Source organism: Triturus cristatus, chromosome 1_2, assembly GCF_964204655.1.
Source record: "Triturus cristatus chromosome 1_2, aTriCri1.1, whole genome shotgun sequence".
Classification (NCBI taxonomy): Eukaryota; Metazoa; Chordata; class Amphibia; order Caudata; family Salamandridae; genus Triturus; species Triturus cristatus.
In genome coordinates, this window is record NC_140580.1 from 1086692455 (window position 1) to 1086717511 (window position 25057).

Consider the following 25057-nt stretch of genomic DNA (forward strand, 5'->3'; position numbering starts at 1 on the left):
CTCAATTACTGGATGCTTCTTATAATTTAGATTTATAACACCTAATTTCAAGACAGAACTCATATTTAATTAATAAAAGCTTCCACTGGAGTAATTGTGAAATACATTCACAAAGAAAATATTCATCTGGGGCCCTTTCTTATTTTGTGTGCTCGGATCAGTGTTTTTTTTTTATATTTCAGCGCTGGCATTTTTTAAATATAAAACGGATTCTCTTCGCCATTCTGGTACCCTCCGGCAAACCTTATATTCTTTCATTGCGGAGCACAAATTCATTTATATTCGGCATTATCCAGGAAGTGTATAATCTGCATCAGGCAGATATGGGTGATACGTGACTTTTAAAATACATTTTCCCACTACGCACACCACACGTTGCTTGCCTTTTCCCTCATTGCTACAATGGCAACAAGGTGTGCGAGGCTTTTCCAACTGCCAAACTCAGCTGTCATCCGTTCAGCCTCAAAATCTTATAATTGCTTATATTTGAGTACGACAATTAGGCAGCAGAATCTGATTCTCTGGTCCCAGTGGTAATTTCTCATTCTCAGTCCCCCCGACAGTGCTGCAGCTGCGTCTCTGTTCCTAATGGGAATTCCTCATTCTTAGTCCCCAGACAGTGCTGCAGCTGTGTGTCTGTTCCCAGTGGTAATTCCTCATTCTTAGTCCCCTAGACAGTGCTGCATCTGTTCTCTGGTCCCAGTTTTAATTCCCCATTCTTAGTTATCTAGGCAGTGCTGCAGCTGCGTCTCTGTTCCCAGTCATAATTCCTCATTCTTAGTCCTCCAGACAGTGCTGCAGCTGCGTCTCTGTTCCCACTGGTAATTCCTCATTCTTAGTCCTGTACACAGTGCTGCTTCTCTGGGCTCATCGCTAATTCTTCATTCTAAGTCCTCTAGGCTGTGCTGCTCACTGCTACTCTGGTCCTGTCAGTAATTCCTCATTTTAAGTTCTCTAGGCAATGCTGTTAGCTGCTACTCTGGTCCTGTCAGTAATTCCTCATTTTAACTCCTCTAGGCAGTGCTGCTAGCTGCGTCTCTGTTCCCAATGGTAATTCCTTAGTCTTAGTCCTCTAGACATTGCAGCTACCTGCTTCTCTGGTCCGAGTGGTAATTCCTCATTCTTAGTCCTCTAGGCAGTACTGCTAGCTGCTTCTTTGGTCCCAGTGGTGATTCCTCATTCTAAGTCCTCTAGACAGTGCAGCGACCTGTTTCTCTGGTCCGAGTGGTAATTCCTCATTCTTAGTCCTCTAGACAGTGCAGCAGCTGCTTCTCTGGTCCCAGTGGTGATTCCTCATTCTAAGTCCTCTAGGCCGTGCTGCAGCTGAGTCTCTGTTCCCAATTGTAATTCCTCATTCTAAGTCCTCCAGGAAGTGCTGGTTGTTGCTTCTCTGGTCTCTTCGGTAATTACCCATTCTAAGTCCTACAGACAGTGCTGAGAGCTGCTGGTCCCGGCAGTTACAAATTAATGGGGTAACCCGATAATCGCCACAGGACCTGGGTACAATGTAATATGAAAAAATGTGGTCCTTGACTGGCCTTAGAAAAAACAATAATGAGGGAAACTTTATTATATGGGGGTTGCCATAACGGTCAACCACTGGTAATCAATACTTCTTGATTGTAAATGCACACCCTAAAAAGAAAAGAAAGGAGAGTTTCTCAAAATACACAATGTGTATTTACAAACTGCGCCCATACTTTAGTTGAGTAAATTCATTTGGTGTCTGAGTGGATGTATCAGTGAATGCAAACATAAATTAGACGGCAAAGACATTACCACGCATATGCAGTGAAAGGTTGCTCGAAAGAAAGGGAGATGATGGTGCTCGTGCTAGAGGGAAAGGAGTGAGAATCACATGATTCAGAGTTGCAAACTGTTCCTTATTCCAAGAAAAAACATGTTTATGAGAAAAACCAGTACAGTATGGCCTGTCCACGACATTTATTCACAACACGTTTTGCAATATTCTGTAAGTGCATGAATGCAGCACCTGATGATGGGGGAAGGGTATGGAACAGGCCCTTTGCTGGGGGGAATGCGTCGATGTTTTGATCTAACTTGTGCGTAGAGGGTGGCTTGTAACCTCTGCGGGTCTTCTTTAGGACAGAAGGGGGGGGGGGCAACGTAGTCCTGGTGCCAAAGAAGGGCGTCCCAGGAAACATTTCCCAAATGGTAATAGGTCCGCAAATTTGCGGTATGGCACGCTGAAGAGAACCAATCTCAAGTGATGTCCCCAAGGGTATTTAAGACCTCAACTGTTATATGAAAAAACGTTCGGATTTTCACAGGAATATGGAATTAACACTATTCCGGGGCTTTTTCTTCAAGCAAACTATCACTGCATATGTGTGGTAATGTCTTTACCGTCTAATTTATGTTTGCATTCACAAATATTTCTATTGGCCTTTTGCATTTTTACTGTGGAAACTTTGGTTGAAAATGAAAGAGGCTTTACTTGGGGAAAAAATACACAACTATGAAAATAGGTTGGGTCCAGTGTTCACACTGGGCACAAAGGGTCCCAGAATACTCCTCATAGTTTATTAGATAAGACATATTTTCCAAGTGGCTAAACATGTATGTGCTTTATATGGAAACATTGTCCAAATGCACATTTTTCCATATTTATTCCAGAGATCTGTCCGTAACATGGACAACGCATAAGAGTAAGTGGATAGAAATGTATAAAAATCTTAAACTTCTGAAGTTTACTCCCAGGGCTTTGGTGCACTGAGGAAAAGGATAAAAACTAGGTAGATTGTAGGTGGAAATCTGATGGATAGTTTTCCATATTTCATTAATCATTCCCTATTATCTGCGTCCCTATGAAACTCCTCAAATGTCTCTGAAGTAACAACCTTTCCTATAGGTAGTCATATGTGGGTTGAAACCAGGGTCGTAATGCAGGTGCCTGCAGCCCCTGCAGGGCAGAGGGTCCCCCAACCCTTCAGGTGCCCGTCCGCCAGTCTTTCAGGGGAGCCATTCAGCCCAAGGCCAATGAATATCTGTGAGATATAGGATACTCAAGGCCCCCTCTTCACATTTTACAGGAGGGCTTCATCCTATTGTGTTATGCCGCTGGTTAAGACATCAGCGTGCAGATTTACTATCACTTTGAGACAGGTTTGCACCACTTTAGTAACGTAAACCTGAAAGAAAGTGTTGGAGTTGAATGTACTCTCCAATGAAAACCAGGGTTTACGTTGGAAAGTATCTCAAAGTATTGCAAAGTTGTGGTATGTACTGCTTTGTGTTACTGTGTGTCAAGGGCATTCCATAGGTGGTACATGGGCGTTCCCATGCAACCACCCATGGGTTTTGACGCAAATCTCTATCTACTAACATTCATTGACAGAGATGTGCGCCATATCCTTATGCCTCCTCGAGGCAGGCGTAAAAAGGAGAATTGTTTTCATTTCCCTTTCATTTTCACACTGTGCATGTGTTCTGCATTGTACAGCACTTGCACAAAGTGGGGAACGTTTTAAAGGCCAGTTTATGTACTAGAAGGATTCACTTCCAGTACAAACCCTCTGCCTTAGAAAAAGGTTTGCACTATGGCAAGGGTGTGTGCATTGGTGCGCGGCAGCCAAAAGTGCGGGAGAGAAAAATGTGCAAATGTGCCACATCTTAGGAGACAGGGTGCATTTTTACTCTCTCCCTTTGACATAACGCAGTGCAGCCACTGTGGTCCCTGTGCAGCGTTGCCTCAGATAGTGGTAAATCTGGGTCCGTTTCTAAGAACAGCCTGGACTTGAGACAGCCTGGCTGGAGCGCGTTAATCTTTAGTGGACGGTCTCTCCCCAGGCCTCGCTGATGCACTCCATTAACCGCACATGTCGCCGCAGCCCTCCCTCAACCACGTCGCCGCAGTCAAGCATCAAAGTTAGCGAGTAAAGGCTCCGAGCAGGCAGGTCTCGACTCGCCTGTTGCCTGGAAAGAGCGCCTGTATCCTACACAGTCTGATCCAAAGGGGTCTTCCCGGAGGAGAGGGTTCACAACTCCACGGGAAGCTCCATGGTCGGTCCCCTCTGCAGAGCATCGCCACAGCCTTCAGCATGAAATGTAAGTATTTCCATCTGCCGGGGATAACTGTTCGGAGAAGATACTGTGCGGTGTCCTTGGAGCACTGGAGGCCTGCGGTAGACTCACCTGTTTGGGCTCACTGAGCTCCAGTGGTAATTGCACACTCCATAAATATAACAGTCCCTGCTAGTATTTAAAAGGCGCACAATTACGCACCATTCGCAGTTTCGGGCCTCGGATTGTAGGGTGATGTGTTTTACACCGCCTCGTGGGGTGCATTCTCGCACTGTTCACTGTCGCGCCAGGTTTCAATTATAGAAAATCGTGCAGGCAAAACCTGGAAGTGAACTGAGTTATAATCCCGAAACAACGGAGAATTTGCAACTGAATAAGGAATTAATAAGGGGGAGATGTAATGGTCCTATATGTTGTGCAGTTTAATAATTCCACGTTATAAATTGTGTTACAGGGGTGACTGGTGGATCGCGTTTTGTTTGGGCCCGCAGTGAGCATTTGGAATGACTCAGGGGTCTTATCTCACATAGAAGGGCTGGGCTAATGATCCTGGGGGTGCAAAAAGAGTGGGGAAAGTGCTGGTTTTGGACTCTTATCACAGACCTCTGCTGGTGGAAATATTCAAATGACCAGAGCAAACCGAGCCAGGGAACGCACGCGCACTGCTTTTAAAGATTGCTGCGCTCGTAATTAGTGAGACAGTTCTGGTTGCCAGACGCTATACCAGACTGGACAGATTTGTTATAAACACTGGAAACTGGGTGCCATGTACCATCTCTCATCCTGGAGTACTTGTGAACAGGAGTGTAAGGATATATTTTTTCTGATGCTCCTTTCAAAATACGATCTGAGAACCAATGCAGCTGCTAGAATGTCAAGAGAGATTGTGTTGTCCTGTGACGCAACAGGAAGGACTGTCTGATTGCTCTTACATCATGAACTCATGACATGCTGGGCATACAACCTTTGCAAGAGATAAATAATATTTGCAGTCGCGGCTGGCATGACTTGTGGGTTTTGTGGGTTGCACAGGGAGGGGGTTGGCGGGGAGGGGTGTTCGCGCTGGCAGGGATGGGGACTAATAGGAAATAAATAAATTAAAACTCACCTTCGCCTCCGGACCCACATCGCGTCTCCTCCTCTCTTTGCTCTGAGTCCCAGGAAGCAGGCATCCTCCCACTCCTCCCCTAAGCCAATCACAATGCTGCAATGGCAGTTTTGTGATTGACTGGGACTTGACCGCACAGGCATCTATGGGGAGGCTGTTTTCTCCATGCAGGCTTCATGCAGCCTACATGGAAAAAACGGGAGAGTGCGTATGACTGGTTTGGTTGGCCCTGGGGCTTGCAAAACAGACACCGCCCACAACAGTGGGAAACCACTCCTCCCCTGCCCTGCAACAGGACCACACACCCGCCCGCCCCCAACCAAACCCTTCTTTCTGCATTCTTGCAGTGCAAGAAGCAGAAACATAAAATGGTATTCAAAATAAAAAATTTTGTTTCTGCTTCTAGCACTGCGAGGAAGCGGTGAGCCGACGCTCCTCCGCCCTCATGGAGGAGCCGCCCCTGAATATTTGACGTTCTTTAACTGACAGCTTTGCATTAGTTATTGACCGATATAAAGTTTTGTGGAAGAGCCATGCATTGTTCATAACCTCAAAGATGACATCACTGATAATATCTTAACTCACATCATTGATGACATCAGCAATGGCAGCACAAAACCATAGAAATTCGGCAGTTTAGAGTTATCTAAAGTGACTATAACTCGTGCCTTAAGGTAACTATAACTTGCACCCATGCCAAGTACAGTTTTCTCATCAATAATTTCACAGCAAATGGTGCAGTGATATTGTCAATGATGTCATAGAAGATTTCATGAGTGATGTAGTATGTGGAGTAATTAGCAGTGTATAGTGAGGAAATGAGTTACAGTTACCTTAGGGCACAAGTTATAGTTTTGTGTGTGTAAATCTGAACCTAACTATAGCGTCCCTTTAACTTTTTTTTTTTTTAAGTGAATTTCTATTTTTTTAAATTCTATTTCCTAACTATAAGGTCCCTGTAATCTATGTTTTTTCCATTGAATTTTTACTATATTTTAATGCTATTTCCTAACTATATCGTCCCTGTAATATGGGTGAGTGAGTGGTGTGTAAGTGTGTGTGATTGTGTGGTGGGTGTGTCAGTGTGTGTGTGACTGGCTATGTGGATCTGTGATTGGGTGTGTGAGTGAATGTGTGGATCTGTGAGTGGGAGTGTGAGTGGTGGTGTGGATGTGTAAGTGGGCATGTGAGTGTTGGATGGGCCTGTGAGTGGGTGTGTAAGTGGCTGTGAGGGTCCCAGAATGGTGTGTGAGTGGGTGGGCCAGTGGTTTTGCTGTATGGGTGTGTGAGTGGCTATGTGGGTCTGCGAGTGGGCATGTAAGTGGCTGAATGGTTGTGTATCTGGCTGTGTGAGTTGGTGTGCGAGTGCCTGTGTGGGTCTGTGCATGGGTGTGTGAGTGGTTCTCTGGGTGTCTGAGTGGTTCTCTGGGTGTCTGAGTCAATGTGTCAGTGAATGTATGGGTGTGAGTGAGGATGTGTGAGTGACTGTATGAGTGTGTGAGTGGGTGTTTTCATGTGTGAGTGGATGTGTGAGTGGTTGTATAGGTGTGCGATAGAGTGTGTGAGTGGGTCTGTGAATGCCTGTATATGTGTATGTGTTTCTAATTGGGGTGTAGATCTGCAAATCCACCATACATTCGGATGGGGGTCCACGCGGACCACCTCAGTGGATCTGCGGATTCTCACACGGTGTATGGCAGCGTGAGGAGAGAAGACGCCCCTACGCTGGTGCCATCAAAGGAAGACTGAAGGAGTCAATAGTAGCCCCGGTGAGTGGGGCTGAGACCGCATCCGGTTGGTTCCTGGGAGTTGCACTGAAAGAGCCCCGGTGAAGGGGGGCTCACAAGATACTGGTAGTGCCTACTTTTTCACCTTTCCTTACGTGTAGAGCAGCTACCCTGGGTGGCAGTGGACAGCTGCCTCCCACCCCTACGAAAGTCCTAGCATCGGGGGCATTTGTGAGGAGACAGGGGTGAGTTGCACCCCTGCCTCTCCCTCGCATTACGGGCATTGTTCCTACTGCCAAGGGGGCTAGCGGAAGCCTCGTGAAGGGGCACGTAGTTGGGAAAGCCCTCACTTGGAAAGGGCATTGAGGAGCGAGCCTAGGACCGGGCCCCTGCTGGAGAGTGTCCTGACTTGGAGATGACGACAATGTGTGCTGTGCACACTAATGGGATTGCTACGTGTACTACTGTCGGTGTCTAGGCCATACAATATTGAGCTATTGCCTGGGGTGTAGTTTTATCCATAAGGGGCATGATATGTTTGTGGTGCATAATGTGTTTATACGAAGTGCCACTGAGGTGCACCGCTAATTTAGGATATATGCCTAGGGTGGTTTATGCCTGACCTAATGGGATGCATAATGCGTTTATGCCTAATATGATAATGCGGAGTTCATTATTTTACCAGTAGTTACTGGTTGTGTTATTACTTGTGCTTTCTAAAGGTTCTGACCATGGCCCGGTCATGTATATAATCTCCTGTAAATTTGTGCTTTCTAAAGGTTCTGACCATGGCCCGGTCATGTATATAATCCCCTGTAAATTTCTATCTGGTGCCAGTTGGCACAGTGCATATTGTGTGATTATGATTCTAATGTAATTATGATAATACAAAGGCTATTTTTTATATAACCTTGCGTGGAATTTCTTTTGTGGTGTGCCTTGTGTGTCGCTACTGTATGAGTGTGTTGCGCAAATGCTTTACACATTGCCTCTGGGATAAGCCTGACTGCTCGTGCCAAGCTACCAAGGGGGTGAGCAGGGGTTATCTTCAGTGTGTAACTCCCTTGCGCTGACTAGAGTGGTGGTTTCTGCCTGGCTTAGGCGCTTGCCCTAGCCAACCAGAAATCCCATTCTGGCAGTATACTGGACCTATAACTGACACCCAATACATACATGGTACTCTAAAACTATTCACAATTCAGTCTCGAATAAATATTCGGCAAGATTTCACCAGAGATCCTGCTGTGAGAACGGTAGAAACATAAAAATACCGGTGTTGGGATCATACCTTGCATTCGTCAAACAATTGCTTCTCCTCTCCTGCTCTCATTATCATGGTCACTCTAAAACATCAACCAGGTGAAACTGTAGAAATTTGGAGTGGACCTAAGAAGGATTTTTCCTAACGATCAACCCGGCACTCCAAGTGTTGAATGGAGTAACAAAAACAAAATGGCAGGCGATACAATGCATTAGCTGTAGAGGTCCCACCAAACACTTCTTCAGATGACATTACACATAGCTTACAAGGATTTAAGCAGCGAAGTTGTAGTGCATTTTAGCACAAAAGCATTGTGTGATTTACAACCAACAGCACTGGGAGTGGTGGAGTGAGTTTAAACAGTGCCAGACTGCAATGCTCGAATACCATTGTGACTAGGAAAACATGTATTAAATCCACAGAATTGTAAGTAAAATCAGTCAAGTAAAATGCTTGGATTAGGTTACAGATGGTAAAGACGAGGGCATCGTGTTTGTTTTGTAAATGAGTTACCCATGTCTTTTGCATTTATAGATCAATGCTAAATGTTTAGACGTTGCTTTATCATTTCTGTCACCAGCTCATCTGCCAGTAGGAACCTTTAGGATGAACTGATTCTGCACAATGTTAAGCAAATGTAGGTGCCGTGCCCCCCAAAGATAAGCTGTCACTGTTGCTCAGGCTTGCCTGCTCCTCACTTTGGACCGTAGCAATGCTGCCTGACAGGGTGCGACAGGACAAACGAGCCAGCATAAGGTCTCGGGACTGTTAGTGAAATTCACTGTAAAGGATGCTGACAGCTGTCCTTCCCAGGGATTCCGCGGTCCCAGCCACTGTGTTGGCAAAGTGCTGCTACTGCTAGTGACATGGAGACAGTCACAGAAAAACACGACATCTGCAACCGGGGTTTCAAAATGTACAGAAAGGATGACTTCAAACTCTTCTTCAGCATGGACAAATTCGGGCTGGATATCGGTGACTGGGGCGGGAACAGGAGACAGAAAAGAAATGGAAAAAAGCGAAAGTGATCGCGATCGCGATGACGCGCTCTGTGCTCAGCACACGAGGGAAGCATTTCCAAAAGTCACTGACTAAATGTCTCGCAGAGCAGCGCATGGGTTGACTCAGCGAGACCTAAAAAGGTGTTGGCATGTAAGCAAAAGTGAAAATCTAAGAAGAGAAAAAAATACTGCCATAGGGAGGTTTTAAAAACCGAGACGACTATTCGATTGATAAAGTAATCTGTCAATCAGCAGTTGTCCCACCAATCCACACTTTACTTGAGTCCGTGGAATGCTTTATTATAAATACTACATTAATGCAGTAAGTGTGAATTGTATAAAAAGAGTCAAAGGATGAAATAGGGATATAACTGGTAGGCAATGAAAGTTGAGAGTGACAAGTATTGTTACCATTTTTCATAAACTGCTGCTCTTGTTTGTCCCCAGTCATTCTAGGACTGACTTTGGTTTGTGGAGCGGTGAAGATCTCTACATCGCAGTGCGCCTTGGAAACTGAGTATTTCTGTTCAGGCATCCCGCAAGGTAAGAAAGGTTCCACTGCTGCCTATAGTTATCATGTATACATAGTGTGCATAGGGCTATGCAGTCTACCCACTGGAGAACTTTTTTTTAATTTTATTGTACGGAGTTTTATATAGCGCGAAATTGACCCAAAGGTATCTGGTATGTGAGTGCTTTACACGAGCACCAGTTGCGTTACATGACGCCACATCCATTTTTGTTATCCAATCACAGGATGTTCAGCGTCATTACCGAGACTCGAACCCAGTTCCCCAGTTTCGAGGTCGACCACCCTAGCCGTTAGGCCAACTCCTCTCCTCTTGCCTTTTAAATTGTAGGATTTGGAATTTCAAACAAATGAAATGTTGTTCTGCTGAAAGAAGCCGAATGCAGCCCAGTGTGTTTAGGTCACCAGTCTTCAACGATTCATTTCTCTTTTATGTCGTTCAAATTAAATGAACAAAAACTACTACTCACGCAGTGCTTTAGTTTATTAAATAAAAGCACAGGTTTGGAAACATGACCATATTACATAAAAATTGCAACGGAGTGCAAATGCGAGCAAATCCAACTTTTGATGATTGCTTATCAGGTAATGATCAAAAGCATTTTCTTCTGTCCATGCTAAATATAGATTGATGCATTATCTCATTGATCGAGTAAATGTATTGTAAAATTATTTCAAACATTCAGATTTCGGGCGCAATGCACTTATTGATCACACATCACTATATCTGCAAAATAGAGTTTTAGGAAACGAAATTCTTGGTCATGAATCATGATTAAACAGTGGAATAGGCTTATAATCTTCGGTTTTCCTTGCTTGCATAATGAAAAATATAACACTCTGATTAGGCCTAAACCTTAATGGCATAATTTACAATTAAAACGTGGAGTAAAGGTATTTGCAAAAAATGTTCTTATGCAACCACAGCAAAAGTAGTGTGACCGGAGTCTGAACCATTTTTACGCTATTAAATTGATCTTTACACAAGCATCTTATTTTGTGCAAAACAGATTTACTCATTTTTAGGTCTCGCATAGGCAGCGCGCATGCGCTGTCTCTCCGAGTCATCTAGTAATCCATATGGGTGTTGAAACTCCGCCCATTGCTTGTTACTTTCTCGTGGCTTGCGATTGGTTAATTTGTGTATTTTTTTTGTTATCAGCGTCATTATTGGCTCTTCATGCCATACGTAACTTCCGTTCATTCCGGAAGCAGCACGGCCTAACTTCAGTATCCTTAAGCGTAAATTGTATTTTTTTAAAATAGTGCGCATTAACATGCACGCGCATCCCGGCCGCCAAACGCAGTCCCGGACTCACCCCTCTCCACCCCCACTGCTTCATTGCATCCCGGCCACCGAACGCAGTTCCAGGCTCACCCGTTCTCGCCCCCACTGCTTCCTTGCATCCCGGCCGCCGAACGCAGTCCCGGACTCACCCCTCCCCGCCCCCACTGCTCCCTTGTTCACCAAGCGCCCTGTTTAAGCGCCCGTTGTGCGCTTTTATGTAATGGCCGCTTGCCTTGCAAGGTACAGGTGGTTTGATAAATGTTATACAGGAAGCCGCACTTTATAACAACTTTTTAAAAAAATGCTGCTTTTGCCACCATACGATACTTGCGAGCCTCGGGAGCAGCTACTGTACACAAAGGAACAAGTGCGACTGCTTCAAGCTAGCTCCGAATTCCAGTGACAAAACTTGGCTGCGTCTCTCTTTCATCGCATGTGAAAATGCTACGATGATATCTTCTTTCACATTCAGCAGCAGAAACAATTTTAGCACTTAGTTGTTTAAGGAAACAAAACACAGTCATGGCCCGGACAATGAGTCTGGGCCATCCAACAGAAAACATCTTTAGTTTCCTACCATATGTTCAATAAAACGAATACGAAAGCATTTTGTAGGTGCTCATGTGACCTCATGAGTCAGTGTCTGAGGATAGGCAGTTGCCAAGCTTCTCTCAGCACTCGAGCACTTCCTGCCCCTAGTCATCGTCGGCATGGTAAAGCTGACCCCCATGGTCCTGTTCATAAGGAAAAGGGGCGGCCCAGGAATTAGGTGCGAGGTTTGCCAGCAGTTCTACCGGGATGTCACTCCTGGGCTGGGCCCCCACTGCATTACAACTCCCACATTCTGCAGCGAGTGCAGTTCCAGGATACCCTTTACTGCTGTTGGTGCTCCAGGTAAAAGAATAACTAACCCTTACATTTCAAATTTTTCTCGTAACTTAGAAATTAGGTTTTGGTTCCATCGCTTAACTTCAGTCGTTGGTTCTAGGTGGGTGAATTTTTAATGCAATAGGTCTTGTTTATATACCGTGTACTCGACCCGAACGTATTTGAGCATCTTACAGAAGCACCAGTTTCGTTACACAACTACAATGGCATAAATTGTGTGGTGCGGCATTTGGTGGAAAAGGCTTCATGTACCAGGCCGTCTTATTTCAGAGTGCTGTCCTCTGCATTTACTAAAAGCAGAGGGGAATGGGTGGGTGTGGCAGACTTCAAGTTTATAAAAGTTCAGCAGCTCTCCTTTGCCTTTCCCCCGCCGGTTATTAAATCCCCCTCCTCACATTGTCTATGCTTCAGTTCTGTGTTTCCTGCCTTCACCGCTTCTCCTCAGGATATGTGGAGCTCTGGGGAAACTGTCAAAAAGTAAAATAACCTTTTATAATAACAGCCAAAAGCATTTATGGGCCTCCTGGATGTAACATGTGGTTTCATTTTCATTCCCCCACCCCATAATGTTTCAGCGGCATGGCTTCTTTTTCGGACAAGCTCTGTCAGGTAAGGAGGGCACAGTTGGGCTTCGTTTTTATCAGAGAGACTTTGCTTTAAAAATGACAGACATCTGAAAGAAAACTGGTTTAAGAGTTGCAGCCGACTTGGGTAATCTTATAAATATCACTGGAAATTTGCACTGTTGTGAAAAACAGGGCGCGCCATTTTAAATGATTTATAATGCTTTTGTAATATGGAAAGGAGACCATTGTAATTGTACGAGACAACTCATGAAGCAAACTATGTTGACAATATTTCCATTACTTTTTAATGTCACAGATTAATTTACACTTGTAATAAAAACAGTTTGTTACCGAAGTAACACAAACATTTGCAATGCAATAAGTCTCGCATTTGCGCGCATTTAAGCTATTGGCATTGTAAATGACCATGCCTTTTATGTATGGTTTCAAAACCAATACGTAAATAAAAGGCATTGTCATTTACAATGCCAATGGCTCAAACTCGCGCAAATGCGAGACCTATTGCATTGTAAATGCTTGTTTATGTTGCTGCAAAACTTTTTTTTGTATGGTACTGGGTGTCCGAATGACACGGATTCACACACTCAATTTATTTTGTAGCACAGCATGGTGATCACAGTGATGAAACATGCGATCTCTGTCACATAACACTTTATATGCACATTTTACTCTACAAGGCTACTGTGGTGCACCGCCTGCTTTTAAGTTATTTGCCTCTTTGATTCTTCTGACCTCGAACTTCATACCCATGATGTTCTTGACCTTGTTCCCATGTGGAGAAGTGCTTTACTTTTTGAGGGTGTCCCTTTGTTCTTAGTTGGAGTGTTGTGAACCGTCATGGAGGGGTGGGCTGAATATTGTATGCTATGTATGTTTAAACTTGGTTTTACATTAATCAACTGTATGGTTGGAAGGTTGGGTATGGATTTCTTATGGAAAGCCACTTAGGGAAAATGAGCCCTGATTTCACTTGGGTCAGTTATACTCTGCCATAGCTTCGCTGTATTTTCTGGATATTTTCCATTCAAGAATAGGTACTTGTTAGTCTCAGAATGGAAAGCCTTCTGAGGATCCTTTTACTGGCGACAAGGGAAGGATGTCCAGAAGTTAGTAACAGATAATGAATTGCAGTTTGTTTCTAATGAAATGGAATAATTCCTAAGGAATTTTGGAAACAAACATCATAAAACCATCCTGTATCACCCTAGAAGGATTGGGTTGGTTGAATGATTTAATTGTGTGTTGAAAGAAAGGACATAGTTGGTGGTTTAGAAAAACTTAAATGGAAATGAAGAACTCTGAAATATGAAGCTGCAAAGCTACAGAATCACACCACTTTCCTCTATGGTGGATTCCCCTTTTCGCTTGCTGATACTTTGAGTACATTTGCTTTAAGGTATGTCCACCTTGGATGAGTAAAAGTGGAGAGAAATATTATGTGCATTAAGAGATTGAGAACAGATAAAGTGGAGACAAGAGAGGTATCAGGTGAGGCATGAGGTGAAGAGCAGAGCAAAACTTAGATCCTTTGAAATGGGGATTGGTTTTGAATAACAATTTCTGAAAGTACACAACAGGTGTCACAACCCTTGGGTCTGGAGTCATCCGTGGCAAGTTTTAATGCTCACAACCGGCTCTGTCATACTCTCTAGCACACCAGAGTTTATGGCACTAGGCACAGTATGGGAAAGGAGAGAGTGGTAATGGATTGAGGGAGAAGGAGAGAAAGAGAAAAAGCAAAAGTAGGGCAGGTTTGAGCATTTTTACCGGGACTTCTTTTGGTTCTCAGTATGGCCCTAACTAGAGCATGTGTCAAGGACGGGTCTAGTAAGTTGGTAACTTGACATGTGTTATATTTATTTTTGGCAAATTGATGATTAAATACAACACTAACTGATTATCCTGGAGTCTATTACTTTCTTGATGGGAGTGTGTGTTTCTGTGCTGTTGCAGCATTTGGAGAATATGTCAGTGCCCACTGAAGATTTGCTCTCAACACACACAATTTACCAGTTATAATTAGCAATGCCAGTAGCCGCTGGAACCAAAGAGGGGTGGTGTAGTTGGGGAGGTGGACAGAGGGGTGGGGGAAAAAATGGCCCTTACCTTAATACCGCCAACTGCTGTCCGTCGCCTCTTCTTTCTCTGTTCTTCTCTCTCAACTCAGCAGAAAGCACACAGACTCCCAGAATCCCCTGACGAATCACAATGCTGCCTTACAACAGCATTGTGAATGGTCTGAGCGCCGTGGTTCAGCGCTCAGACAGGGACTGGCAGGCTGTGCATGTTCTCCACCCAGGCTGTGATGCAGCCTGGGTGAAGAACATGCAGAGTGTGCATAATCATGTGCACTTCAGGTGCTGCCACCACTCCTCAACCTGTGACACGGGAAGACCAGCTCCGCCCGCCTGGCTTCAACTGCAAGCTGAATACAAATAACAAAATGATAACGTTATTATCATTTTATATTTTGTATTCAGCTTGCAGTTGAAGCAGTAGGGCGACGCTCCTCCGCCTTAGCGGAGGAGCTGCCGCTGAGCAATGCCCACGCTATGCACTGCTTTTGACCTCACATATTACATCCCTTATGGCATGTTCTATAACATAATTTATTACATCATTCACAAGATCACTGATGACATTTAATATCTCTACACAGCTATAATACATTAGGAGCACAAGTGTTTCATAAACACTTACACCCATTAGCTGGACATGGGCTGTACAAAATTAGATAGAGAAGTAATATGATAGTAACCCGCAACTATGGAAACTTTAAAAAGAAGCTAACACAATCATTGTATGATGTTTGGTGCATCAGTCCTGTGCTATATTGCTGTCAGTTTCAAAATGTAAAAACCAAAGGAAATGATGGACGGAGTGTTGAACATTGCAAGCACTCACCCCCAGTCAACTGATCTGGGTTTAATCCATCACCGTTCTTTAGCCCACTCTGCCACCCCAGTTCAGACATGGCTATATGCAAATCAGTCTGACCCGGTTCCTCATGGGAACAGTCCAGCCCGAACTGCCAAGCCATGTCTTCCCTGGACCGGAAACAAGCTTCCTAGGACCGGTTTCTGGCATTTCAGCCGTCTTCAGCCAGGCTTGCTTGAATCCAGTGGCAAAGTGAGCAAGGGACTCACGTCTGAGCATACCCTGCCAACTTATGGCGAACAAAGCAAAAACCAAAGGAAATGATGGACGGAGTGTTGAACATTGTAAGCACTCACCACCAGTCAACTGATCTGGGTTTAATCCATCACCGTTCTTTAGCCCACTCTGCCACCCCAGTTCAGACATGGCTATATGCAAATCAGTCTGACCCTGTGCCTCATGGGAACAGTCCAGCCCGAACTGCCAAGCCATGTCTTCCCTGGACCGGAAACAAGCTTCCTAGGACCGGTTTCTGGCATTTCAGCCGTCTTCAGCCAGGCTTGCTTGAATCCAGTGGCAAAGTGAGCAAGGGACTCATGTCTGAGCATACCCTGCCAACTTATGGCGAACAAAGCAAAAACCAAAGGAAATGATGGACGGAGTGTTGAACATTGCAAGCACTCACCCCCAGTCAACTGATCTGGGTTTAATCCATCACCGTTCTTTTGCCCACTCTGCCACCCCAGTTCAGACATGGCTATATGCAAATCAGTCTGACCCTGTGCCTCATGGGAACAGTCCAGCCCGAACTGCCAAGCCATGTCTTCCCTGGACCAGAAACAAGCTTCCTAGGACCAGTTTGTGTCATTTCAGCCGTCTTCAGCCAGGCTTGCTTGAATCCAGTGGCAAAGTGAGCAAGGGACTCACGTCTGAGCATACCCTGCCAACTTATGGCGAACAAAGCAAAAACCAAAGGAAATGATGGATGGAGTGTTGAACACTCAAAATGTGCCCAGCTCCCATTCTACTGCAACCATTGACTATCATTGGCACTTTATGCTACTTGGCACCTTTCCTACTTGGAAAAAATCATACCTCTGATTTTCCTTATTGTATTTGCATCATGTTGTTTATTAGTCTAGTTTTCTAATTCAGTTTTGGATTTTTATTGTTTTGCATTTCAAATTTATTCATATTTTGGAACTGTATAAATACTCGACATATTGCCCTAAGTTAGATCTGACTGCTCTGTACCAAATCTACTATACTGTTGAGCTCAGGTTAATTTAGTGACTGAGAGAGTTCACTGTGACAAAATGTTGTGATAGTCCCTTGGGATGGTGAGTCGTCCACTCCAAATATTAATATAATTTCTTCCGAATACTCTTTCAATTTGTTCACTATTGTATCTCATACATTCCTTTATCACATCTTTCACATATTTCTAGTATCACCTTCTGTTGGAAATGGCCCTTTTTGCAGGGTGATCCCCAAACATTTAGCTTCTTCCTCCTTTTTTTTCCTGACCTGTGTTTGTTGGCTATAGGACTCTGGGCACTTTACCACTGCTGATCAGTGCTAAAGTGCATATGCTCTCTGTGTAAATTGTTATTGTGATTGATTATCCATGATTGGCATATTTGATTTACCAGTAGGTCCCTAATAAAGTGCACTGAGTGTGCCAGGGCTGGTAAATCAAATGCTACTAGTGGGCCTGCCGCACTGGTTGTGCCACCCACTTGAGTATCCCTGAAAAGATGTCTCAGGCCTGCCACCGCAGTGCCTGTGCACAGTTTAACTGCCATATCGACTTGGCAAATGCACCCACTTGCCAGGCCCTAACCTTCCATTGTCGTGCATATAGGGCTCCCCTATGGTAGGCCCAAGGTACCACCCTGGGCAGGGTGCTCTGTAAGTGAAAGGTAGGACATGTACTGGTGTGTGAAGCATGTCCTGATAGTGAAATACTGCCAGTTCCGTTTTTCACTATTGAAAGGCTATCTTGCCCCAGAGGACAGAATGGGGAATGCTTTGTAACATTTTACAAGCATATCTTCCGATAGGGATAAGATAGAAAAATGAAGTTCGGTATACCTGAACTCAAGATTTAATAACACATCTTTTAGTAAAGATGTTTTTTAAATTGTTTGTTTAAAAAAATACCACTTTTAGAAAGTGGCTGTTTTCTTCTTCAACAATCCTGTATGCCTCTGCCTGTGGATTAACTGTCTGGCTTTTGAGTGACAGGGGCTGGGGAGTTGCAGTGGCTCCAGGAGTCTGGATGAGTCAGCACTAGGCTGAATAGGCCTCATCTGCATTTGGAGTGGTGGGAGGAGTAGCACCTGTACCTGAATAGAGCTGTGCCTGCCTTCCACAATGCTGGCTCCTCCCCCCTGTGGTGTGTCTGGAGCCAAGGCTCACACTGACAATTGATGTTGTTGTGCACTTGCAGAGTGCCCCCCAGAACTGGTTTGAACTGGGCTCAGACCCTTTTGCACAAAGAGAACAAAGACATATTGGGGTATAAGTATCAGACCTAAAACCCCAGACTTTAGATCATTCCTGGAAGTCAAGAGGAACCTTTGCCAAGGAGAAGAGCTGGAGAGACTGAGGAGAAGTACTGCCCTTGCTGTGTGTCTGGGGTTGGCCTGCAGTTGCTGTTTCTGCCAAGGAAAGGAGAAGGACTTTGCTGTGTGCTGTGTCCTTTGCTTGAAGGAGATCTTCAAGGGCCTGAAGTGTGCTGACCTCCTGTTCTGAAGTCTCAGGGACACAAAGACTTCACCCCCTGCCCCCCTGAACTATGCTGCTGTGAGTTCTGCCTTGCCAAGAGGTGCCTGCGCCGGTTTTGGGCCTCTGGAGGTTGTTGCTGCTGTTTGGGAGGTGGAAGCAAGAAACTCAAAGAACTACAGAAATCGAAGCATCGCTCTTCTTGCAGCTGTTTTCCTGACGCAAATTCACGGCCCGAGAAGAATGTCCACGCACTGCTGCTAAAAGCGCCGCATCACCTGTCGCTGCTACAAAAAATCGACGCATCGAGGGATGGCGGCCGAAGAGGACTGACGCAGTGCCGCTCGATGCCGACGCATCGATCGCCGACGCTTCCCTGAATTCCACGCATCGTACCTGTGCGGCACACTTTCCCAATGCATCACCTGTGAACCGGAACCATCACGATAAATCGGCGCATCACTCCCCATACAGACCTGTCGCAGAACTGTCGCATCGCCTCCCCAAATTCTCAGGAGTGTGGCATCTCTTTGTTTTCCGACTCTGCGTCTGATTGGCTTTTGGATCTTTGACCCATCTATAGGTACTTTGACGAAAAGTCACACATCCATAGTTTTCTATGGTACAAGTTCTTGAAACCTTATGAAAGTTATATTTTTAACTGTCTGTTGGATTTTTGTCGTTTTGGTCTTGTTTAGTTTAGATAAAGATACTTTATTTTTCTAAACTGGTGTGGTGTCCTTTTGTGGTATTTTCACTGTGTTACTGTGAGTGTTGGTACAAATACCTTACACATTGCCTTTGGGATAAGCCCGTCTACTCGTGCCAAGCTACAAAGGGGTGAGCACGGGTTATCTTAAGTGTGTATCCGCTTACCCTGACTAGACACAAGGGTCCCTATTTGGACAAAGGTACCTATCTCTGCCAAGTAGAGACCCTCATTTATAACACCTTCTTTTCACACCCTTCTCTAAGACACCTTCTTTTCTGTTCCAAACACTCGTCTTACTATGCCATTTTCACTCAAGTGCAGTCTTACACATTCACCTACTCCACAAACACACACATGCATTCATTACCTTTAATCCTACAAATCCTCCTTTCCCTCACAACCCCCCTTACTCGACCTTAACCTTCCTTACTCTGCCTTCTATTGCTCAGATCTCTCCCTTTCTCAGCTCCCATTTCTTATAAGCACTTTCACCCTTAATGCTCTCCCTTAGATGGAGGCAGACAATTAAGGGTTGCTGTGTTTTATGTTCCTTATCACCAATTCAAATTTTAGTGATCGTTTTTGAACATTAGGCGGGTAAAAATAAAACTTTGCCCTCCGATTTGGCAACGTTCACCTAGAGGCCCTGCCTATGATGGCTGAAGAGAAAAACCTTAACAAAATTGTAGACTTAAATCGATGCAGTGATGATTTCACGATAAAACATGCATACGTAGTGGGGAAAATGGAGCAAAATGAAAGCTTGTGGCCATTTGTAAGGTACTGGAGTTTGTGTAGATTCTTTGGTTTTCCACATATTGAGACGTAGCTGTAACCTAGTAGGTTAGTTATATTTGAAGCCTCCCAGCCACAGCCTAAGTATCTAGGCTCTAGACAGAAATGTAGGTGCCAACCTCTTCAGAAACGTGCTTCAGGCACTGAGAAATCTCAGATTTGGTGCTGCTCCTACTCAAAATGTTGAGGGCCATCACTGCCCTGATTCTACCAGGATCAGTTCTTCTCCACGGCGGCTTGGTTGTGAGTCGTGAACGATTTCTGCTCACAATAGGCTCTCGAAACTGGAAGGCGTTCTTCTGAGGATCTGTTCAGGGTCAGTGGCGTAACGAAACTTGAGGGGGCCCCCCTGCAAAACACAGGGAGGGGGCCCCCACCCGGCGGCCCGGCTCACCTCCTACCACTTTGCCCCACCGCCCAAAAATCTGGCATATTTTGATTTGAAACCTCCAACATTTAAATGAAATGCCTCTATATAGTCTTTCTCAAAGTTCTAATTAGAAAATGGGAAACCCTCTTAACATATAAGGTACCCCATTTGTAACAATAATGCCAGAAGGAGATTATTTAATTGAGGCAGCAATCAGAACAATGCCAAGGAGTGATCCTATTGTCTCAGAAACGGCATCAATTTGAACAATGCCAAAGAGCGATCCTATTGTCTCAGGAACGGCAGCAATCAGAACAATGCAAGGAGCGATCCTATTGTCTCAGGAACGGAAGCAGTTTGAACAATGCCAAGGAGCGGTCCTATTGTCTCAGAAACTGCAGCAATCAGAACAATGCCAAGGAGCAGTACTATTGTCTCAGGAACAGCAGCAATCAGAACAATGCCAAGGAGCGATCCTATTGTCTTAGGAACGGAAGCAATCAGACAATGCCAAGGAGCGATCCTATTGTCTCAGGAACGGCAGCAATCAGAACAATGCCAAAGAGCGGTCCTATTGTCTCAGGAACTGCCTAAGGCTGTAGAAAAACTATGAAGGGTCTGAATTAGAATTGACACAAGATTTAAGGCACACATATTACAGACATGTGCGAGCAACACCATAAATAACACTGCATGTAGAATAAAAACAAACCATATCAGCAAGTACCTAATGACAATCTATACAAACTGTAGTTGGTAAAGCAAAAGAAAAGTGCAAATACTTTCAAAGTGCACAATAAAGCAATCACCAGTCCAGCAATAAACAAAAATCAAGCATGTTTAGTAAAACAATTAACTTTCTTTCTTTCATCATAATGAAAATACATTCAAAGCGCATGATAACAACAAGTCCAGCAGTATGCAAAAATGAGGCCAGGTTAGTCAAACAATTCCCCCGTTTAGTGTGTGCATAAAGGCACATATATTTCAAAGCAACTGGTAAACAATAACAACTACAACACCATACAATAATCAAACTGGTTTAAACTAACAATTTCCTTTTTGAAGTGTCAAATATTTCAAAGTAACTAGCAAAACAGTAACAAGTACAGCAGGCAGCAATAAACAAAAATCAAACCACTTTAGTCAACCAATGACCTTTTGGTCTGTGCTTGTGTATGAAGGTGCAAATATTTCAAAGTGACTTGTAAAACAATAACAAGTACAGCAAACAGCAGCATACATAAATCAAACCTATCTAGTCAAATTACTCCCCTTTTGTTTGTGCACCACCACAGAAACACTTATGCAGAGTTTAAACATTCTGCACCTTTGCTTTTTTTTTTGCTGAACATTATGCACAAAATATCTTTTCCATGGACCTAGACGTGCCAGCCCATGTGGTAATTAGGGTCCTCATATTCGCAGATGACACCAGGAACATCTTAAGGATATTAGGGGCCAACCGCCAAACATATTTTGGGGACCCCTGTAAGAACAGTTTTGAATTTATGATCCTATTTTAGCTCTTTCATGCCCTCTTTGGGTGAGTCACAGACTGTGCACAAACACACTAGTGCAAATTCTTAATATGTTTACATGCAATAATCATGGATAGTGATGCGTGTTTTCAATATTGTAACACAGCAGCATATTATTGCAAATAATGTCTGTGATGCTCTCCCATTTCTCATATGTGTGAGGTCCTGATTTGACCCAAAAGAAAATGTTAGGGATTTTGCATGAAACAAAACATTCCTCTACAAAATGTCTGTAATAGACACACATCACCAATATTGAAAAAAAGTGACGGAAAGATGTATTTAAAACAATCTGTTCAAGAATCATTTAATGCCATCAGGGCAAGGCTCTACAGAACAGAGCTGGTTTTATCAGGGGGCCCCAGAAAATCTGGGGCCCTGGGCCGGAGCCCAATTTGCCCATGCCTCAAAAAGTCTCTGGATGGCATCTGACAGACTTTTTTGGCACGCCCTTCCTCCTCCTTTTCCATGAATTCCCTCACTACCACTCACCAACAATGCACATCATCTCTCTTTAGCACCTTTCTGAAAAACATTTAAATTTTTTTATAGCACTACTCATAGCTTACTCACACTCAGTTCTGTGATCTGCATGGTACACATTCTTTGTAGCAGGCTCATTAACTCTGCGCTGTGTGGGTGACAGGAGTGCCCATGTGAGTTCACAGTGAGCGACGCAACAGTGTGAGAGTAGGGTAAGAGGAGTGACGACAGGGTGAGTGAGTTGACCATATGAATTTGGGTGCGGATGTAAGTGCAGAGTGGGATGAAAGAACTCATGGTTAGTGATGGGCTTTTTTAAATGAGATTGCAGACTGAGCAGTTAGGGGGACAGGTGAGTGAAGTGTGACATGAGTGCAGGGTGAGTAGTGTGCTTGTGTGACTGCAGGGTGAACAGCGCAAGTGTATTGTGAGTGCAGAGTTATCACTGTGAGTGCAGGGTGAGCGGGTGAATGGTGTGAGTGCATGGTGATCAGCGTGAGTGCATTGTGATTGCTGTAAGTGCAGGGTGAGCGTAAAAGTGAAGGGCGAGAATTAGGAGTGAGTTGTCTGATGCAGGGTGCATTCCCAGACACTTTAAGTAACTCAGCATGTTATTGATGGCGGCGTAGGGATTTCAGATACAAGTTAAACTATTGCTATTATGGCGTTAATCAGGGATCGAGGGTGGAGGAAATAAATCATGTGCTGATCCTGCAACAAACAGCCAGTCTTATGATTAGGGTCGCCAGCTCATTATTTTGATATCCCAGAAGGGGAAAAAATAAGCAGTCACCTAAAGCTTTCAGCACTTATCTGTGCATACTTTGAACAACAAATATAAATAGAAAGCACTTTTAATTGTGTTCTAGGGCTGCCTGAATGATACATGACTGATAATTAAAGTGAACAAAGACAGAAAAGTCACATAACGAATCAATACATACTTTATTTATAACCCTATTTAGTGTCAAGATGAGGTCTTTCCAGGCTCTTTAAACAACACATTTCTGGCATTTTTCTTTTGGCAAACTTACTTTATATTTCTTTTCATGGAATGCATTCTCACACTACAGCAGTAAATGTAAATTTCAAATGTAAGGAATTGGCAGAGTGGGGGCCCAGGGGGTACTGGAACCAGAAACAAACTAATGGGCACATGCATCAAAGCAAACACCGGTCGCAAACGGGCAGATGCTCAGAATCTGCCCTTTGCGACCGGTATTTTTGCATTTGGGATGCATCATCCCAAATGCAAAAATTGCAATTTAAGGAATCCCTAAATTGCGATTCCTTAAATTGCAATTGCATTTAAGGAATCATAAATTGAGATTCCTTAAATGCAATGCATTAAGGAAAAAAAATAGTGATTTCGCTAATAGCGGGAGCAAATTACCATGAAGTTGAACTTCATGGTAATTTGCAGAAACTTTGAAAAATGCACTTTTGTGCATTTTTCAAAGATTCATGTTGCGCACACACATTCCCTTAGAGCATGTGTGTGTGCAACATATGTGCACTGATCAATTTCAGGGGTGCAATAGGGTGTCATTTTGACACCCTTGCAACCTTTAAATTGCATGAGCAATTTGCGAGTACCTACTGGTACTCGCAAATTGCTCATGCAATCTCCAATTCATTCCTATGGGCCTGGAGGCCCATAGGAATGAATGGGACGGCATTCCTTAATTGTGACTCGCAATTTGCGAGTCGCAATTAAGGAATTTGTAGGAATCGCTATTTTTATAGCGATTCCTACATGCATTGGCTTTTGCAATTCCTTAATTGCGATTCCTTAAAAATCGCAATTAAGGAATCGCAAAAGTCTGGGATGATGCATGTGCCAGATAGCCTCTGTAACCAGTTTACAAAGGTATGTAAATCTGCAAATGGTCTCTGGCCTCAAGGCAGTTGCTTTCAACCCCCTTGCTGCTGGGCCTGGAAGCTCAGGTCACCTGCACCCACCGCACGTGGCAAGCACCATTTAATTTATGAGGCAGGACTGTTATGAGGCAACTCACTGGTGCAACCAATGCCAGCGAGAGAGTGTAGTGCTGCCTGTGTGCGCTACAGCACTGATGGGGCCCCAGGAGGCTGGAACACGGGGGCTGCTGCGGGCATAGCTGCCAAGGTTTCAGATTGCCATGTGTGACATTTTCATAATTTCAGAGTAATTATGAGTGACATTTAAACGACTATGAGTGACTCTTTCTTGCGAGCAAAATTATGAAACGAAGACAATCAAAACATATAAATATCAAAAATTACACCCATTTGAGCAAGAAGAAACTTGAAGATCGTAAAACACCAGAAATGGTGCAAAGCACCAGAAATGGAAGGGCACTCAGTCATGGAATGGCACAGTATGGCCTCTCATTGTATAGTAGATGGTCATGTACTGTGCGTGTTGTCTTTCCCTTCCACAGAGGCCAATGGGCCATTTCCAAGCCATGCCATCCTTGAAGAAGCACACCTGCAGGGCATAGAGACTGCACCGCAATACACAGGGCGCAGTGCTGGCAACGTAGAACCACCTTGATACAAACTAACTTCCGGGGCCAAACATCGTTAAAAAACACATACCGAAACCTCATGCCGGGAAACAGAAATCAAAGGTTTTTGGCAACCTATGGGTTGGAAGTGTGTTTTGTCAAGTTATTAGGAGTGTTTTATAACACAGGGCTGCTGGGAACACGGTTTAAGCACATGAAATGGCTTGTGGTACACATCATGATCAGTATGAAAACTCCCATGTTGTATGTGGGGGTAAAAGGAATATTTAAAACACCTCCTGATACTTAACCTGTACATTCCCATGTGCTTTTATGAAATACAAGTTTGCTGCCTGCTGCAGAGGCGCCCCTAAGATTGCCAACCTTTGCCCACACTGGGCCCCCTCCGTGCCAGCAATCCATCAGGGGAGCACCAGGACTCCACGTGAATAGTTACAACACACAAATCCATCTTAGCTGCCTAAGTGTGACACTGACTCGTGCACAGACAGGCACCATACTGCAGTAGCCTCAGGCTGAGGCAAGAGCTGTGCAGTAAGTAATCTCACGGCAAAACCAACAGCTAGTATGACTGTCAGAAGAGACCCACCTGTTTTAAATTATTACCCC

The 25057-nt window shown here is 44.3% G+C and overlaps 1 protein-coding gene across 1 annotated transcript in view; it reads left to right on the forward strand.

Annotated features, from left to right (window-relative positions):
* The first annotated feature begins 3944 nt into the window (after positions 1 to 3944).
* Positions 3945 to 25057, forward strand: part of LOC146868716 (uncharacterized) — a 56671-nt gene continuing 35558 nt past the window's right edge. Inside the window, exons 1-2 of the mRNA XM_085616055.1 lie at positions 3945 to 4068; positions 9589 to 9684. Of these exons, the coding sequence (XP_085472181.1) occupies positions 4062 to 4068; positions 9589 to 9684 (103 nt within the window). The 5' untranslated portion in view covers positions 3945 to 4061. The remainder of the gene's footprint in view (positions 4069 to 9588; positions 9685 to 25057) is intronic.